At 45.5% G+C, this 18,149-nt stretch overlaps 1 protein-coding gene across 2 annotated transcripts in view; it reads right to left on the reverse strand.

Moving 5' to 3' along the window:
- Nucleotides 1–606: 606 nt before the first annotated feature.
- The window catches only part of mrtfba (myocardin related transcription factor Ba), a 36,881-nt gene continuing 19,338 nt past the window's right edge, over nucleotides 607–18,149 (reverse strand). Inside the window, exons 3-17 of one of the 2 annotated variants that reach the window (XR_007039993.1) lie at nucleotides 16,864–16,929; nucleotides 16,652–16,707; nucleotides 15,785–15,860; nucleotides 15,382–15,543; nucleotides 15,085–15,263; nucleotides 14,844–14,972; nucleotides 13,685–13,938; nucleotides 13,036–13,195; nucleotides 11,729–12,703; nucleotides 8,699–8,806; nucleotides 8,406–8,555; nucleotides 8,184–8,303; nucleotides 5,686–5,746; nucleotides 3,943–5,306; nucleotides 607–1,008 (exon numbers count right to left, since the gene is read on the reverse strand). Coding sequence is in view for 1 of the 2 variants with exons in the window: in XM_047377234.1 (XP_047233190.1) it covers nucleotides 4,807–5,306; nucleotides 5,686–5,746; nucleotides 8,184–8,303; nucleotides 8,406–8,555; nucleotides 8,699–8,806; nucleotides 11,729–12,703; nucleotides 13,036–13,195; nucleotides 13,685–13,938; nucleotides 14,844–14,972; nucleotides 15,085–15,263; nucleotides 15,382–15,543; nucleotides 15,785–15,860; nucleotides 16,652–16,707; nucleotides 16,864–16,929 (2,996 nt within the window). In the remaining variant the exon portion in view is untranslated. Of the gene's footprint in view, nucleotides 1,009–2,960; nucleotides 5,307–5,685; nucleotides 5,747–8,183; nucleotides 8,304–8,405; nucleotides 8,556–8,698; nucleotides 8,807–11,728; nucleotides 12,704–13,035; nucleotides 13,196–13,684; nucleotides 13,939–14,843; nucleotides 14,973–15,084; nucleotides 15,264–15,381; nucleotides 15,544–15,784; nucleotides 15,861–16,651; nucleotides 16,708–16,863; nucleotides 16,930–18,149 lie in introns of those variants that run through there. The other variant, XM_047377234.1, reaches the window with a different exon arrangement.

An 18,149-nucleotide genomic window follows, 5' to 3' on the forward strand; every position in this document is an offset into this window, starting at 1 on the left:
GGACATGATGCAGCTCAGCCCCAGTCAGGTCCGTTTCTCACCAGACATCAGAGAGTGGACCAATTCCAACACTTTTAACTGACCAATTATGATAGAGGTGTATTTGCAACAATCCAGGGAGCCTGAAGAGAAGCAACATGTGTCCAGAAGAGGTGAAGGTTGGATTTAATGTCAGGAAGAACTGTCTGAAGAACTCTGGATCTGTTTTGGAACTCGGATGGAAGGACGACATCCAATGTAGGAGCAACTAATCTGAAAAGGTTGGATTGAACGTTGCAAACTTGACTCAACCACGTGTCAAACTACTAAGATGATACAAAGTTGTCTTTGTTTCATAAGCCGATATCATTTGTACCAGTTTTCCATGTTTGGGATGCATACTGGGAAATCTCCGTTATCTGTGGTTGAATAAACAAAACAGATCACGTCTGCATGCAAACACGAACACAGGAGCTGCCAGGGCCAACATGGATGCCGTTTTAAACACCACAAACTCAAATGTAGTGGCTTTCTGGATTCCTCTGCGCTGAACGCTCATTTTAAATGGAAAACTGGGATTAGGATCACTGTTAATGTTCTGTAGGAACAATAAAAACACGCTCTGTGGAAGCTTTTCACAATACACAGACTTTTATTGACACATAAAAGCATAATGTACTCATATATACACATCTCTTAAGAGTATGTACAAAATAAAGAGCCCATGAATGGTACACATGTATAAAAATATGCATTACATCTATATAAATATGTACACAATGTGCAAAACATATGGCATGGGTGGTGGAGACAGACAGTGGATCCTTCCTGGTGTTGCTTCCCTCTGCTGGGGGAGAACTCTGCAGCTCATTTGGGAAGGTGATCGAGGACAAGCAGGAGCTGCAGAGATGAGGTCTGGCTCCACAGCAGTCAACCAACCATCTATAAACTCCCCCAACTGATCCACTCGGATATGAAGTGCTTTCAAACCGTAGTTGTGTCTCAGATGAAGAAGACTCCAGTCCAGATCTGATACAGTGCAGTATTTCACAGGGAGAGCAGCTGTTATTGCTTTTAGCAGTCTGCATGTACCAGAAATATACGTAGATTCATTTAACCATCAGAAAACATCAGGTATACCAGCACTGAAGCTGAACGACCAATCAGGAAAAGGAATAAAGTGAAAGTTGAACAGCTGCTCAATCAGTTTGGAATAAAATCACAGCAACGTGACAAATACAGACAACTACAGGTGAACAAAGCAGAGGTGACCCAGACCAATAAGGTCCTCTCTGAACAGGAAGTCACACACAAAGTGTGGAGGAAGGGGTCACTGTCAAGGGTCAACGTGAGGTGAAGACAATGGATGATGGTCGCCCCCTAGTGGCTGTGGACATAACTGCAGGCTAAATTGTTCCACACAGAGCGACACAAGCAGCTGAATATGCAGGTGAGGAAATACAGGTCCTTCTCAAAAAATTAGCATATTGTGATAAAGTTCATTATTTTCCATAATGTCATGATGAAAATTTAACATTCATATATTTTAGATTCATTGCACACTAACTGAAATATTTCAGGTCTTTTATTGTCTTAATACGGATGATTTTGGCATACAGCTCATGAAAACCCAAAATTCCTATCTCACAAAATTAGCATATCATTAAAAGGGTCTCTAAACGAGCTATGAACCTAATCATCTGAATCAACGAGTTAACTCTAAACACCTGCAAAAGATTCCTGAGGCCTTTAAAACTCCCAGCCTGGTTCATCACTCAAAACCCCAATCATGGGTAAGACTGCCGACCTGACTGCTGTCCAGAAGGCCACTATTGACACCCTCAAGCAAGAGGGTAAGACACAGAAAGACATTTCTGAATGAATAGGCTGTTCCCAGAGTGATGTATCAAGGCACCTCAGTGGGAAGTCTGTGGGAAGGAAAAAGTGTGGCAGAAAACGCTGCACAACGAGAAGAGGAGACCGGACCCTGAGGAAGATTGTGGAGAAGGGCCGATTCCAGACCTTGGGGGACCTGCGGAAGCAGTGGACTGAGTCTGGAATAGAAACATCCAGAGCCACCGTGCACAGGCGTGTGCAGGAAATGGGCTACAGGTGCCGCATTCCCCAGGTCAAGCCACTTTTGAACCAGAAACAGCGGCAGAAGCGCCTGACCTGGGCTACAGAGAAGCAGCACTGGACTGTTGCTCAGTGGTCCAAAGTACTTTTTTCGGATGAAAGCAAATTCTGCATGTCATTCGGAAATCAAGGTGCCAGAGTCTGGAGGAAGACTGGGGAGAAGGAAATGCCAAAATGCCAGAAGTCCAGTGTCAAGTACCCACAGTCAGTGATGGTCTGGGGTGCCGTGTCAGCTGCTGGTGTTGGTCCACTGTGTTTTATCAAGGGCAGGGTCAATGCAGCTAGCTATCAGGAGATTTTGGAGCACTTCATGCTTCCATCTGCTGAAAAGCTTTATGGAGATGAAGATTTCATTTTTCAGCACGACCTGGCACCTGCTCACAGTGCCAAAACCACTGGTAAATGGTTTACTGACCATGGTATCACTGTGCTCAATTGGCCTGCCAACTCTCCTGACCTGAACCCCATAGAGAATCTGTGGGATATTGTGAAGAGAACGTTGAGAGACTCAAGACCCAACACTCTGGATGAGCTAAAGGCCGCTATCGAAGCATCCTGGGCCTCCATAAGACCTCAGCAGTGCCACAGGCTGATTGCCTCCATGCCACGCCGCATTGAAGCAGTCATTTCTGCCAAAGGATTCCCGACCAAGTATTGAGTGCATAACTGTACATGATTATTTAAAGGTTGACGTTTTTTGTATTAAAAACACTTTTCTTTTATTGGTCGGATGAAATATGCTAATTTTGTGAGATAGGAATGTTGGGTTTTCATGAGCTGTATGCCAAAATCATCCATATTAAGACAATAAAAGACCTGAAATATTTCAGTTAGTGTGCAATGAATCTAAAATATATGAATGTTAAATTTTCATCATGACATTATGGAAAATAATTAACTTTATCACAATATGCTAATATTTTGAGAAGGACCTGTAGGTGGCTGAGCGTCCTTTATGTGATTATCATCGGTGTGTCAAAGAGCAGAAAAGCAGCCGAACACAAAGGAAAACACTCCAACGTTCATCAGGAGCAGTTCTGATGGGTTTAGGAGCTGAAAGCATTGGGTTTTTAAAGCGCCAGAGCATAAACATGCACACAGAGACACGTACATGCAGAGGACAGGACAGTAACATGCTTACTTCCCACACACACACACACACAAACACACAAACACGCAAAAGTACTCATGCAACCTGGACCGTTTGTCACATTACAAACACTAAATTTAATGTGTTTATTGTCACTTCCTGTGACCAACACAGTAGAGCTACTCCCTCATCACTCTGACTCCCTTAAACTGGACACACACCTAGAGATGGACTTATAACTTTATGGCCATAATTTGTAGCATTTATTGGGATAACAATAAACAGGATGATAAAATATTTTTAAATAATAATTTGATATGCTGGGAAATATTATCACTTTAATGGAGTGTGTGTGAATGGCCTAGTTAAAGTCCAGAACCTAGGTCCGACTGAGAATTTGAGGTTAAATTTGAAAGCAGTTGTTAGAGATCAGTAGTTGGTTGCAGAGACACTCTGCAGTTAAAGAAGATGAGGGCTGAATCTTCTCAGGTTTCTGTTCATAACTATTCATCGCTGTTGTTCAATCATAAAATCCCAATAAAGTCGACGGAAGTTTGAGGATCTAATGTGACAGAAGGTAAAAGGTTAAAAGGATTGTGAATGATTGATTTTCTCCACAGAGCGCCTGGTCACTTGATAATGGCTCATAAAGCTCTCTAACCTATCAGCTGCTGTCCAGCTGGATGTAGAAAGATCATCAAACATCTAATTCTATGACATGACTGCAGCAGACCAACCTCAGATGGGTTTCAGCATCTCGAACTGATCTCTGCTCCACTCTTCTGTTCATTAGAAGGATTAAAAGCTGCCGTCGTTCTAAGTCCGATTTTTAAGGTACATTCAGCTTCAGAGACTCGGACGACTGCCGGGCCTCCAGAACAAGTGGCGCCTCAGATATGCAGCGTTCACAGTTCTTTGTTCTGAGGTGAATGAGGCGCCTCTTTAGTGCATAGCTCTGATCCGACGGAGGATCTTTAGTTTAGAGTCATAACTTTATCAGAAGAACACGATTGGGTCTGATTGGACCATCAGACGAGTCAGGAAACGGACCGAACTGGACCAGTGTGTACAGACGCTCCTATTACGAGTGACAGAATGAGAAAACCCAGAGGACCTCATCTGGTTGGGATGGAGATCCATCACGTTGATATGCCTTCAATTCCTCTTCAGAAGAAGCTGTTGTGATGGTTCCTGCTGTCCAGCAGAACATCAGAAGGACTCAGAAACTGTCTGCTTTAACTGACAAGCTAAGAGATGAAGCATCAGCTCATTGGTTCTGTTAGTGTGGTTTAAACTGGATTTACAGTTCTTACCGTCTCCTTGGCTCTGGAAATAATCAATAAAATCCTGATTTTAGAAACTAAAAGTCAGCTCAGATTAAAATCCCTGACTGATCAGCTCTCCTGGCGGCGCCGCCGTCGCCTCTGGTAAAGCTGTGCAAACACCAATGGCTGCGGATCCGCTTCGGTCAGAACTCTGCTATACAGCGAGATGTTCTGCAGGACAGTAGGAATATTACAGATGCTGGGAATGATTTGGCAGAGGAAGAGCAACATGCTGAGATTTCTCCTTCTATGCTAACCTCATTCTCAGATGTTCTGTCAGTCAAAGTGCAGCTGCATGTCCTGTGCTTCCAGGAACTCTGTCGGGAACCCGGGTGGCGAGGACGGTCCAGCCGTGAGGTCCAGCCACTCCATGTTATCCAGGTTTGGGTCGAACAGGGCTAAGTTGAGCGAGGCCGGGTAAGCGGAGGAGTCGTGGAACGACATATCTGACGTGTCCATAGGGATGAAGGATTGCTGATCCACCAGATGGCCCTGCAGCTCCTCCATCAAGCCCCGAGTCCGTGGGTCCGACGCGGGCGGCGTCTCAGCCAGAGTCCTCTCCAGGAAGGCCTCCAGCTGGTTGTCTGTGACCAGCGGGGGGAGACCAGCAAGGCCGGGGCTGTTGGTAGCGCTGAGCGCAGCGGGAGGAGCCAACTGGATCTGTGGCGGTGAGCGGGACAGGGCCGTGTTGACAGGAAGATTGGTGATGCTGGCTGTGACCGGGTGGGTCCGATTCAGAGGGCCTGGAGGGTCCTGATGGAGGAATGGAGGGATCTCTGGAGGAGGAGACAGAATGTGGAGTTAAATGATGCCGGACTCCTAAAACCTGCATCCAATATCTTCTGTTCCTGCTTTTAATGAATTTATTAACGTTTCAGATCATCAAACATAATCTGAGTCGATTCAGAAATTAGTTTTATTTATTAAAAGGGAAAATCCAAACCAATCAGGTTCTGTTTGACTGACTGCACCCAGACCTGGTAGAGTCCAGAACTTAAACCTGCTGGTTTAGAGGTTTACCTTCATTAAAGGTTTTATATTTATTCAGGTTATTATGTCTGACATTAAAACGTCTTTGATGATCTGAAAAAAGCAAAAAACAGAAGAAATGTTTTCCCAGCTTCTTCAGAACGTCAGGCTTCACACACCACTAACCTCCACTCTCCACCAGGATGTCAAACAGGTCATCCATGTGCTGGCTGGTTGCCGTGGGAACCTGAAGAGACATCAAGACGTTTACATTTTCATTAGCTTGCTGAAATAAACTGCTGGGTTTGTTGCTCATTTGTATTCTGAATGTGTTCTGGTCCAAAACTAAACCCAGAGAAGCGAAAACCTCTGATGATGTGGAAGGTGTGGCTGTCAGTTTAAACATCTGGGTGGAGCCTGCAACAGGAACCTGTTGCTCAGGAGGTTGTGTCTGGACAAAACACAACATATCTGCTCTGTGCAAAACTTTAGACTAAAGGTTATGTAGAAGAAGAGGAGAGAACGTCACGCAGGAACGCTCAGAACGTCATGCAGAAACGCTCAGAACGTCACGCAGAAACGCTCAGAACGTCACGCAGAAACGCTCAGAACGTCACGCAGGAACGCTCAGAACGTCACGTAGAAACGCTCAGAACGTCACGCAGAAACGCTCAGAACGTCACGCAGAAACGCTCAGAACGTCACGCAGAAACGCTCAGAACGTCACGCAGAAACGCTCAGAACGTCACGCAGAAACGCTCAGAACGTCACGCAGAAACGCTCAGAACGTCACGCAGAAACCCTCAGAACGTCACGCAGAAACCCTCAGAACGTCACGCAGAAACCCTCAGAACGTCACGCAGAAACGCTCAGAACGTCACGCAGAAACCCTCAGAACGTCACGCAGAAACGCTCAGAACGTCACGCAGAAACGCTCAGAACGTCACGCAGAAACGCTCAGAACGTCACGCAGAAACGCTCAGAACGTCACGCAGAAACGCTCAGAACGTCACGCAGAAACGCTCAGAACGTCACGCAGAAACGCTCAGAACGTCACGCAGAAACGCTCAGAACGTCACGCAGAAACCCTCAGAACGTCACGCAGAAACGCTCAGAACGTCACGCAGGAACGCTCAAAACGTCACGCAGAAACCCTCAAAACGTCACGCAGAAACGCTCAGAACGTCACGCAGAAACCCTCAGAACGTCACGCAGAAACGCTCAGAACGTCACGCAGAAACGCTCAGAACGTCACGCAGAAACCCTCAAAACGTCACGCAGAAACACTCAGAACGTCACGCAGAAACCCTCAAAACGTCACGCAGAAACGCTCAGAACGTCACGCAGAAACCCTCAGAACGTCACGCAGAAACGCTCAGAACGTCACGCAGAAACGCTCAGAACGTCACGCAGAAACGCTCAGAACGTCACGCAGAAACCCTCAGAACGTCACGCAGAAACGCTCAGAACGTCACGCAGAAACGCTCAGAACGTCACACAGAAACGCTCAGAACGTCACGCAGAAACGCTCAGAACGTCACGCAGAAACGCTCAGAACGTCACGCAGAAACGTTCAAAACGTCACGCAGAAACGTTCAGAACGTCACGCAGGAACGCTCAAAACGTCACGCAGAAACGCTCAGAACGTCACGCAGAAACGCTCAGAACGTCACGCAGAAACGCTCAGAACGTCACGCAGAAACGCTCAGAACGTCATGCAGAAACGCTCAGAACGTCACGCAGAAACGCTCAGAACGTCACGCAGAAACGCTCAGAACGTCACGCAGAAACGCTCAGAACGTCACGCAGAAACGCTCAGAACGTCACGCAGAAACGCTCAGAACGTCACGCAGAAACGCTCAGAACGTCACGCAGAAACGCTCAGAACGTCACGCAGAAACACTCAGAACGTCACGCAGAAACGCTCAGAACGTCACGCAGAAACGCTCAGAACGTCACGCAGAAACGCTCAGAACGTCACGCAGAAACGTTCAGAATGTCACGCAGAAACGCTCAGAACGTCACGCAGAAACGCTCAGAACGTCACGCAGAAACGCTCAGAACGTCACGCAGAAACGCTCAGAACGTCACGCAGAAACGCTCAGAACGTCACGCAGAAACGCTCAGAACGTCACGCAGAAACGCTCAGAACGTCACGCAGAAACGCTCAGAACGTCACGCAGAAACGCTCAGAACGTCACGCAGAAACGCTCAGAACGTCACGCAGAAACGCTCAGAACGTCACGCAGAAACCCTCAGAACGTCACGCAGAAACGCTCAGAACGTCACGCAGAAACGCTCAGAACGTCACGCAGAAACGCTCAGAACGTCACGCAGGAACGACAGGAAGGTTAAATTAATCTACAGGAAGTTGATTTATTTGATCCTTTTCAGCTTTTCAACCTTCCAGGAAATATGCAGGTTCTGGAAATGTTGGAAGTCTGCTGGAACACTGACAAAAAAGCAGGAATATTTAATATCTGGAAAGGAGTCAGAAACGATGTTCCAGTTAATATTCTTAATATGGAGAGACAATGTGAACTCTGCAGGGCAAAGGTTGGCCATCACAGTAAAAATGATCATTGATCATTCAGACAAATATCACCATTGCTACGTTTATCGCATCCCAGATGTAGCCTGAAGGTTAGGTTTTAAGGCATTCGTATCTCCTGGGCGCTCCTCACCTGTGAAGCGTTGCTCATGTGCAGACCGCGGCTCTGCTTGACCGCCTCCTCATAGCGGGGAGGTTCTCGTGTTTTTGGAGGCTGATTAACCAGGGAGGCGGACTGGAGGACGAAGGCCGGCTGCAGGGAGGAGACGGGAAGAAAGACGACAAGCAGAATGAAGATCTGAAAGCTGGTGGTTCCAGGCTATGATACCTCAGGTAGATTTACTGTCATTTCTACCTTATTGAGGGGTCCGTTGGAGACCTGGCGGTTGGGGGAGATCTGAGGAGACATTCTGCTCTCTGGGGAGCTCTGAAGAAAACACTGAGGATTCATCTCATTTCTACTCTGGTTCCCCAAAGCAGTGGTGTTGTTACACATAGTCAGAGTCTGTAGCACCAAGCAGAGTCTCCATCAGAACATCACTGGCTTAACAGCAACACAGAAACCAGCTCATTTCTACGATAACACCTAAAAAGGTAGAAAACATAGATCTATCTTACAAAACAACTAAACCATATGACAAAACCAACCTGCAGCAGTGGCTGCTGGCTCGCCGTTATCTCCATCTTGGTGCTCTGCAGCTGAGGAAGTGAAGCCTGGACCAGACCTGGGTTGGAGGTCGAGGCCTTGAGGACAGGCTGAGAAGATGGAGGAGGTTAGTTTAGAAGAACTTCTTCACATTTTGTTACGTTACAATCACAAATCTTTATTTTATTTCAATCCAAGTAGTGCAAAGTTGTGAATTGGAAGAAAACTTAAACAGATTTAATTTTTTCTTCAACAACAATAATTTAAAAGTCTGGTTTGACTTTATATTTTTCCCCCTTTACTCTGACACCCAGGGGCGTTTGTAGGGTCTCAAAACATTGGGGGCTTTAGCCCAAACCTGAAATATTTAAATTTCAATAAAACAATTTATAGGTAATTTAAAGTTAAAATAATATAAGACATATTGTACCAGTTCTCTGTCTCGGCTGGTTTTAGACTGAATGTAAATTATTGTGAATCAAACAAAAAAAGTTTGCAATAATTTTACTTTTTATTTTTGTTAGAAGCTGAATGAAGGACAAGGAGAAACAGAGTTTAGGACTCATGAAAAACCATTTTACTGAAGCAAATAATGACACATTTTGAGGTATTTAGAAAAGATCTTAATCTGAATTTTTGTTGACAAAAGTTTTCATAAACTCAGAGATGTTTACTATGGACCAGATAAATGTGCTTCTTTTCTCATCTACATAAATGATCTTTTTAAACTTTATTCTCATCAAAGTGTTTCACTCCTGAGGCTCCGTTGTCTTTATTCTTATATTACAAAAAAGGAAAGTGGTATAAAGTTGATTTAGTCAAATGGTAAAATCCTAAAACACATTTATTTATTTTATTATGCCAAGAGCTTTTGAAACATTTTATTAAAATTGTTCCTTCTTTTATGAACCTGTTCTCTTTTATCGCCATCTTTTCAGCACTTTATTCCACTTCTGAAGAAATTTGTCCTGCCAAAAATAATAAAAGAAACATTTTTCAGTTGTTACTATTAAACACTTTGAGAGGAAAGGATGTTAAGTTGTGGTGTTTAAAATATAGCATAGAGCCTCATCCTGGACCTTATCAGGACTAATATTACAGTTATTAATAACAGGATACATATGGTATGTATGTCTCACCTTCAGTAAAACTCTATCCTTGTTTAATTAGTTTATATAATATTTCATGTGTAATTCAGAAAAATAAAATAGTTAACTAATTAATGGTCCACCTGTGATGAACTATGATTTATTTCTTAATTATTCTGCATCTTTAAACCCAGAGCTGCATGTTTAGAATCAGCAGAAGATATGAAAGAGAAGATGGAGGTTTACTTTCTACTACGTCTTACTGGAACCAGGAGATATTTTCCTGGTTTATTGAGCAACACCTGGTTCTGTCTACATGTAGAACTGGACTATAAGACCGGCTGCAGCCATGAGATCAATGTGATGATCTGAAGGACCTTTAAATGTGTTCAGCTACGTTAGGATTAAATGATTTTATTGTGACTGAAGTTAAGGACCAGATATTTTCACATTATGATGTAAATCCAGCTAGAAGCTCACAGAGAAGGTTGCTGCTGTTTTCTATCACAGATCATTTAACTTCACCTGTAGCTCAGGTGAAAGTTCCTCATCATGACCCTGAAGATGCTCATTAGAGTGAACCTCCACCTCATGTCTTGCTGGGTGAATCAGTGATTATCTGTAACTTACAATCAGTCCATCCTGAGTCAGCATTCAGGTTTCACCACCATCTTCTCCTGGGTTAAACCGCTCTGCCTCCACCTGTTCCTGAACACACCCACCAGCCTCCCTCTCTCCAGCTGGCTCCATGGTTGCTCTGAAATGATCTCTGTTCGAGGCGCTCAGTGTAACTTTTCAGGTAATGAAGGAGGCAGGTCGACTTGGAGTAAACTGCTGTTCTGGACTTCTCCAGAACCGAGTCCGTCTCTGGCTGTGCGCGTAGTTTTTTGTCTTCTCCTTTTAACTCATTGTCAGGTTAGGTGGAGCGGGACGTGATTGAAAAAATCTGATTGTTTTTCAATAAAAATGTGAAGTCCAATACCATATTGTGGCTGCATCTTAATACTTCTAAATTTCTTCTATCAAGAAGTCCGGGGACATTCAGACAACATTCGGGGCTTCAGACCCGGAAGCCCAGGTCTAACTACGCGTCTGCTGACACCCCCAAATAAAGTCCAAATCATGGAAGTCCACCTAGACTGACAGGCTGGGCAAGGAGAGCATTGATCAGAGAAGCAGCCAAGAGGCCCATAGTAACTCTGGAGGAGCTACAGAGATTCATGCCTCAGGTGGGAGAATCTGACAACAGGACAACTTTAGGTCACTCCACAAATCTGGATGAAGGAGTGACAACATGAAAGCCAGTGCTGAAAGAAAGTAGGAGGGGGCAGTAAACATGTGGAAGAAGATGCTCTGCTTAAATGACACCAAAATGAACCTAAAAAACTGAGGCTGTACATCAACACATGATCTCCATGCTGAAACATGGAGGTGATATCATCATGCTGTGGGACAGGAAAGCTGATCAGAACTGGTGGAAGATGGATGGAGCTAAATCCAGGAAAACCCTGAAAGAAAACCTTTTAGAGGCTGGAGAAGACTGGAGACCGGGGTGGAGGTTCACCTTCCAGCAGGACAACCACCCTGAACATACAGCCAGATGATACAATGGATGGTTTAGATCAAAGCAGATTAATAGGTTAGAATGGCCTAGTCAAAGTCCAGGCCTAAATCAAATGGGTAATTTCTGGCAAGCTTTGAACATGTGTGTCCACAGATGTTCTTCATCCGATCTTATGGAGCTTGAACTATGAACAATGGTCTGAAATGTTCGTCTCTAGATGCGTAAAGCTGGTAGAGACGTACCAGCATGGATCCTTTCAGCTCCACACTAATGTGCTGCTTGTTGGTGTCTCACACACAATCCTATTAAAATACATTGAAGTGTGTGATTTTAACATGGTTGAAATGAACAAAGCACTAAAATGTCACCAGTTGTCTTACCTGCAGGCTGACAGTGGTGCTTGGTAGCTGGATGGTCGTAGAGCTGGTAGGTAGTGAGACTGGGACGAAGATCTGAGTACCAGCCTGGCCCGTTGTAGTCAACAGGGTCTGAGGTTGACCCAGCACCTGGGACACCCCGGCAGGGTGGGTGATGAAGAACTGCTGCAGGCTGGGGGGTGCAGGTTGGGACTGGTGCTGGTTCCGGGGGTCCAGCTTGGGGCTAGTGGTTACTTGGTTCTGGTGCTGGATCTGAGTGATGAGCTGTGTTTGAGTCTGGAGCTGCAGGGGCTGGCCAGAGGAGACGGTGACATCCTCCAGCTTCACCACCTGTGGCTGGGGGGCACTAAGAGCCTGTGAGTTAAGGATGGAGTTTGGAATGGTGGTGGAAGAACAGTTCGACTGGATCGGACCCTCCATTTTTACAACGTTTGAGCTCAGGACTGTAGGAGCAGAACTCACAGACGTGTGTGAGGGGGATAAAGACATGGAGTCAATCTGACCTCTCTTCTCCACCTCAAGCTGCATCTTGAGCTCCTCCACCAACCTCTGCTCCTGCTCCAGCTTCCGCATCAGCTCCTCTATCTGCCGCTCCTTCTCATGGAGCCTTCTGTCCTTCTCCTCAGGGACCTGCAACGGGGCCTGAGGGGAACCGGAGCTTCCCTTCTGGATTTCAGATGAAGCTTCAGACATACCTCCATCCTGCTGGAGGCAAGACTGATCAAAGGGAATGGGTGAGTTAGGTGGAGTGGAGCACATCATCTCTGGGGCCACCTGGTGGACTGGAAGAACTATGGTGGGTGTTGTGGTTGGGGTGACCTCCACAGGGATGGAGGAGATGGTGGTGGTGGCAGGAATGGTGGAAAGAGGAGTGATGTTGGTATTTTCCTGGAAAGGTTTCAGTCTTTCTATCAGATCCGTTTTTGTTCCCGACACCGGAAGGCCACGCAGCTTCAGCTCCAGTTTCAGCTCAGCCACCTGAGAACACATAAACATGATCAGAACCTTCAGAACCGCTGCACAGCTGAAGCCGACACAAAGCAGTGTAAATTATTAGCCCACAGCATGATGCTGCCAGCACCATGTTTAAAGGAGGAAGGTGTTCAGGTAAACTGCAGTGTCAGTTTTTCACCACACGGTTAATAGAATGAAGGCCAGAAAAGTGTCTGACTTTTGTTGGTTAAAAAAGTTTAATTTCCGTCAGTTTTCAGAGTCGGTCACATAAAATCCTGATGAAATGAACTGAGGTTTGTGGCTGTGAGTAAATATGAAAATACAGCATTCAGGTGTTCGAACAGGTTGTCGAATACCTTCATTTCATCAAGGTTGGCTGGCAGGACCCCTGGCTTGCGGTTGGACAGTAGGTTGTTGGGTCGAGGTGGAGCAGGAGGTGCAGGAGGAGTGGGCAAGGACACTACGATGGAGGTCGGCAGGGTACCGACGCTGCTGCTCTGTCCCTCTGCCACAGGTCTGAAGCAGGACAGGAGGTTGAGCTCACTGTTATTTACAGAACTATACGCTATGCTTGGATCATAAAAACATGAAACAGGAAGAAGAGGAAGAGGAGGTGGGAGAATGAAGGAGGACATTTGTTCTCAGTTGGAAGTGGAAATCCATCCTGAGCCTGTTGTTGTCTAAGGAGCAGCGACACATTAAACTAGCAGCTTGTCTGCATGAGTGTGTGAGAAGGTTTATATAAACAGCAGCTGGTGACAGCATCCTGTTAATTATTTATATCGTTAGACATCTGATCGTTACTGGAAACCAGCTAACAGCCCTGTGGGATTTTATTCATATTTAGCTTGGATTTAGCTGCAAGTCAAACAAAACTGAAAGCCAATAAAAAGAACAGTGACGCTAAAGAACACAAATAGATTCATTAGTCAATTTCTCTGTGATTTTAGACAGAAAACATGTTTCTGGTTCTTATTTGGAGTTCTGGAGTCACTGAACACCTACTTGAGTGGAGCAGGGAGGATAGTCTGGTAGTTGTAGTGCTGCTGCTGCTGCTGCTGACTCAGGATCTGCAGCTGGAGGAACAGCTGCTGCTGCTGCAGCAGGCGAGCATATGAAGAGTCCATGGGTGCTTCACTGACCTCCTGCTTCTGGTCTGGAGGGACATACTGGTGGTACTTGAGCTTTTTCACCCTCGACTTCAGCTCTCTGCCCTTCTTGCTGCGAGTCTTCTCCGACAGAGATTTCTGTTGGCTTTGCTGTGATTAGAATCGAACAAAGCACAACTTTTTCACATCTGATCAGGTCACAACCACATTCTTCAATGTGTTTTATTGTTATTTCAGGTTTGAGGCCAAAACAAATAAGGCTACATTCACTCTGCAGGTCTTAATGCTCAATTTTGATTTCTTGGTGAAATCCGACGTCTTTGTATGGCTGTTCACATTTCCAAATAACTGACTTGTAGTGATCTCCTGTGTGAACGCCTTCACACAACTCAAGTGTCCCGCATGCGCAGTAGACGACGCAATGACGTCACATGTAGCAAGCGTGCTTAGTGTTTGCAGAAGTAAATAAGGATGGAAATGTTGGCCTGTATTTAAGTTGTTTTCCAACCAGAACCAGCATATTAACAACAGTATTTTTAAGAAAAGCGAAAAGAAAGAGAGCCAGGTTTTTGGCCGTGGCATTTTGTGGGGCAGTGGCAGCGTCGTCGGTACAGAGAAACGTGTGGGTTCGGAGTCAAAGCAGAACTCCATACAGCCGTAGCTACATTGAAACAGTTTCCATCAAAGCATGTTAGGACAACCTAGTCCAAGTCCAGACTTAAATCCAGTTGAGCAAGATGAGAAATTTACATTTTAGTGTGCAGATGTGGAAACTTGGTAGAGACCCCAATAATATAACCAGCAACACTCCCAGCTGTAATTAGAGCATCATTAAATAAAGTTTTGATGCACTGAATTTAAACTTCCAGCACATTCTGCTGGTCTGTCACATAAAATCCCATTAAGTATATTCAGGTATGAATGCTGGTGTTCCTATAAGCCATCCATGTAGCAGGAGTGTTCATCTTATTTAAGGTGAGCTTCAGGCAGCAGCTCTACGGTAAAATCAACGGATCAGTCTTACAAGCAGAGGGGAACCCAGGCATTGTGCTTACTTTCACCAGAGTCGGTCCTGGTTTGGAAGGAGCGGGTGCAGCGGTGGACTGGACCGTGTGGACAGCTGTACAGCTAAGAGGCTGCTCATTGGCTGAGACTGCCTTTGGGAAATCTGTTGTTGGGAAGAGCTGAAGAACAGAAACAATGAACAGTTGGAATAAATATTAAAACAAATCCTGCTGATTATCACATTGGTGTTGTGAAGTTAAGAAAACCGTTCAGGGAAGCTCAGTCTCTGACCTGCAGCATGGTGGTGGTTAGTACTGCCGGTGCCGGGCCTGGAGACGGGGTTTCTGGGACTTTACTCTCCCCTGGTGAGGGGGCAGAGCTCTGAGACTCCTGGCTGGCCGGTTGGTCTGGAGACATGGCATCATAGCATCCGTCTTCATCCAGAACCTTGGCATAGTTCACTTGGCCCACTACGGACAACCGTCCAGTAAAACAATCAGTTTCTACCTTGGCTTTGGCAACAATAAACAGACATCCCTCTGTGTCCAGGCCGTTCAGTGAGTCTGATGAACAACACGGTTCTCTCACCTATGATGGCTTCTTTAAGGCTGGAATCCACTGGCAAGATGTTTTTCTCCACCAGCTCCATCGGGCCCGGCCTCTGGGCGATCTTCTCGTTCAGGTTGTCAGCCAGCCGCGCCCTCTTCAACTTCATCTGGGTGGCCTGTAGTGAGGGCTCTGCTCCGGTCTCTGGAGAGAGAGTGAAACCAAATGTCACATATTCAGAAAACATGTCAAACACCTTGAAATGTCAGCTCATGGCCTGATTTTGGACATTATGTAGGAACCCGAAAGGAATTCCTATGTTGTTTCAACAATGACAACTCTTTAAAGGAGGAATGCAACTTCTTTCTCCACAGCTACTCTATTCTGTTGCTTTCAAAGGTCCTCAGGAAACAAAGAGTAAAGAAAACAGGAGGATTATCAGCACCTTGCAGGATGTGCATCCTGACCAGCTCCGCTCGCTCTGGACGACTGCGGATCTTGTGCTTGAGGAAATTCTCAGTCTGAAAAGAAACGTGTCAAACAATAATTTTTTTTTACAATATTAGATAAACCTTTCTTTTAAAATTAAAGCTAAAATAAAAAGAAATCTCATAAACAGATGTAGATATTCTGTCAGAGGTCTACTGGAGAGGCCTCTCTGCCTCGGATCTCAAGGATAAAACAGATTTTCCATAAAAAAAGGAATGCATCTATAGCCTCCTGTTGTGTTACATTTTCTGGTATCTTCTGCAAGAAAACATCTGTGAACCCTGGTCCTCAGGACCCCCTGTCCTGCAGGTTTTAACTATCCTTGCAGCCACATACTTGCAGCTCCTGGTGGCAGCTGTGGAGGTCATGTTGGAAGGTCAACCCTGAAGACCAGGGCTGACCTTCCAACATGATTATGTCTCCTTAGGCTATGTTCCTGTTACTCCAAATAATCCCAGCTGCGGTTTTTCTTTTCTTTTTTTTTATTACTGAAGTTGGTAATAAGACTTTAGCGGCTCGCCTGGGATGTACTAGAAGAACATCTCAGCATGTTCTGGTCATTTAATGGAAGGTGGATCAACTGAACCTGATTCACTGGAATTAATATCTGCCACTCTGACAACACTTTTTATCAGCAGCTGCCATATTGGATACTGAACTCTGAGCTACAACTTTCCACTCAGATTTCTGACTTTGGAAGGTGTTTCGTTTGATGTTCATACTAGGAACTCCAACATTTTGACTTCAGACTAAAAATCTAATGCAGATTCAACATAAAGATGGATTTTCTCTCAAGAGACGTTTTCTCCAAACTGTTTCTCACCCTGGCTCTTTCCAAGCTGCGAATCTGTCCATGGAAAGCTGCTGGGCTCTTCAGAGCTGCAACACATAACAGTAACATCAGTAAGCTCAGTTTTGATAGGTCATCATGTGGCAAACAGTTGAAAAGACGTGGTAACCAAGCGGGATCTGAGTGCGTTATCTTTGACACACCCACATCCCATCAGGTGTTCGATGGCGGTGCTGGTTACTCACGTGGCATGATGCCCTGATCCACCAGCTGCTCCCGGGTCCGCCTCTGTTGAAGCCTCAACTGCAGCACTGCAGGAAGAGTGGGGAAAATGAACGGAGCAACAAGTCGACTGTCAGGAAGAAAAGTTCTGGCTAAACGCAGACACATGAGGTAACTGGTTAAAACAGGGAAGAGGAAATTAAAAATGAGATGAAAATAAAGAAGTAACCACAAACATGTTCCCACACCATTATATACAAGTCATGTCCTGCTGGCTGCTCAAAGCTGGCAACACGTCAGGTTTGCATTCAGACGTGAAGCAGGTCTGTGATCATCTTCCAAACCAAAAGATGTGCATATAAACCCAGAGGAGGTTCTGAACCTGGTGAATTCAGCAACTAATGCTACTTCAATCCAGATATGTGCCAAATAAAACTTTAGTCATCTGCAGCTATTTAAGGCTGAAGAGAAATATTCTGCATTCATTAATCTGCTTACTGGTTTTAACATCTGCAGCAGGATCTAAGAAACCCTGAGGAACCTGACAGAAGCGTTGGCTTCAGCACCAATCAGGCTGGAGGCTGGACCCAGACAATCTGTCCTTGATTGGCTGAGATCAGTGATCGGCAGGTCAAATGGACCAAAACCAAGAGCTCTCTCCATGATTGGTCAATAATCACCTCTACCAACAGTATGTACTGCTCTGACAGGACAGAGAAGCAGGATGCTCACCTGGTTTTGCCCTGGAAGCGGTGCTGTATTTACCAGAGATCTCTGCCTCCATATAGATCACCATCTCACATTAGTGGTCCCTCAACCGAATACCTCAAATATGTGCCGACCCAGACTCCAGACGAGTCAATCCAAGCAGTTCTGCACAGCATAGAATTAAAGTGAAGCCATAATGGTCCTGTCCACTGTTTCTTTAGCCCTCGCTAACATTTCTGTTTATAATAGACGAGTGCTGCCCGGGTCCTTCTCCCTTCACTCCAACTTCCCCATCAGTCAGCGTGGAGGGAGGAAGCTCAGAGGCTGCAGATGACTTGGCCTCCCTGTAACCTCTGAGGAACTGGTGAACGTCTGACTCACTGGAGCAGTAGCTGCGTCCCAACAACGCTGGCAAAGCTCATGAACACAAACACTTCATCTGCTGTGACTTTCTCCGTCTATGACACCTAGAGGTGACCCATTCAGTAAAAGAGGAACGTTTCTGTCCACAGCTTAAACGAACATCGAGACACTTTCACATTCACAGAAGGACCAGTAGCAGAACACGGAGCGGTGTTTGACCCGGAAACAGCAGGCCAGA

This window comes from Girardinichthys multiradiatus, chromosome 10 (assembly GCF_021462225.1).
Source record: "Girardinichthys multiradiatus isolate DD_20200921_A chromosome 10, DD_fGirMul_XY1, whole genome shotgun sequence".
NCBI classification, from domain to species: Eukaryota; Metazoa; Chordata; class Actinopteri; order Cyprinodontiformes; family Goodeidae; genus Girardinichthys; species Girardinichthys multiradiatus.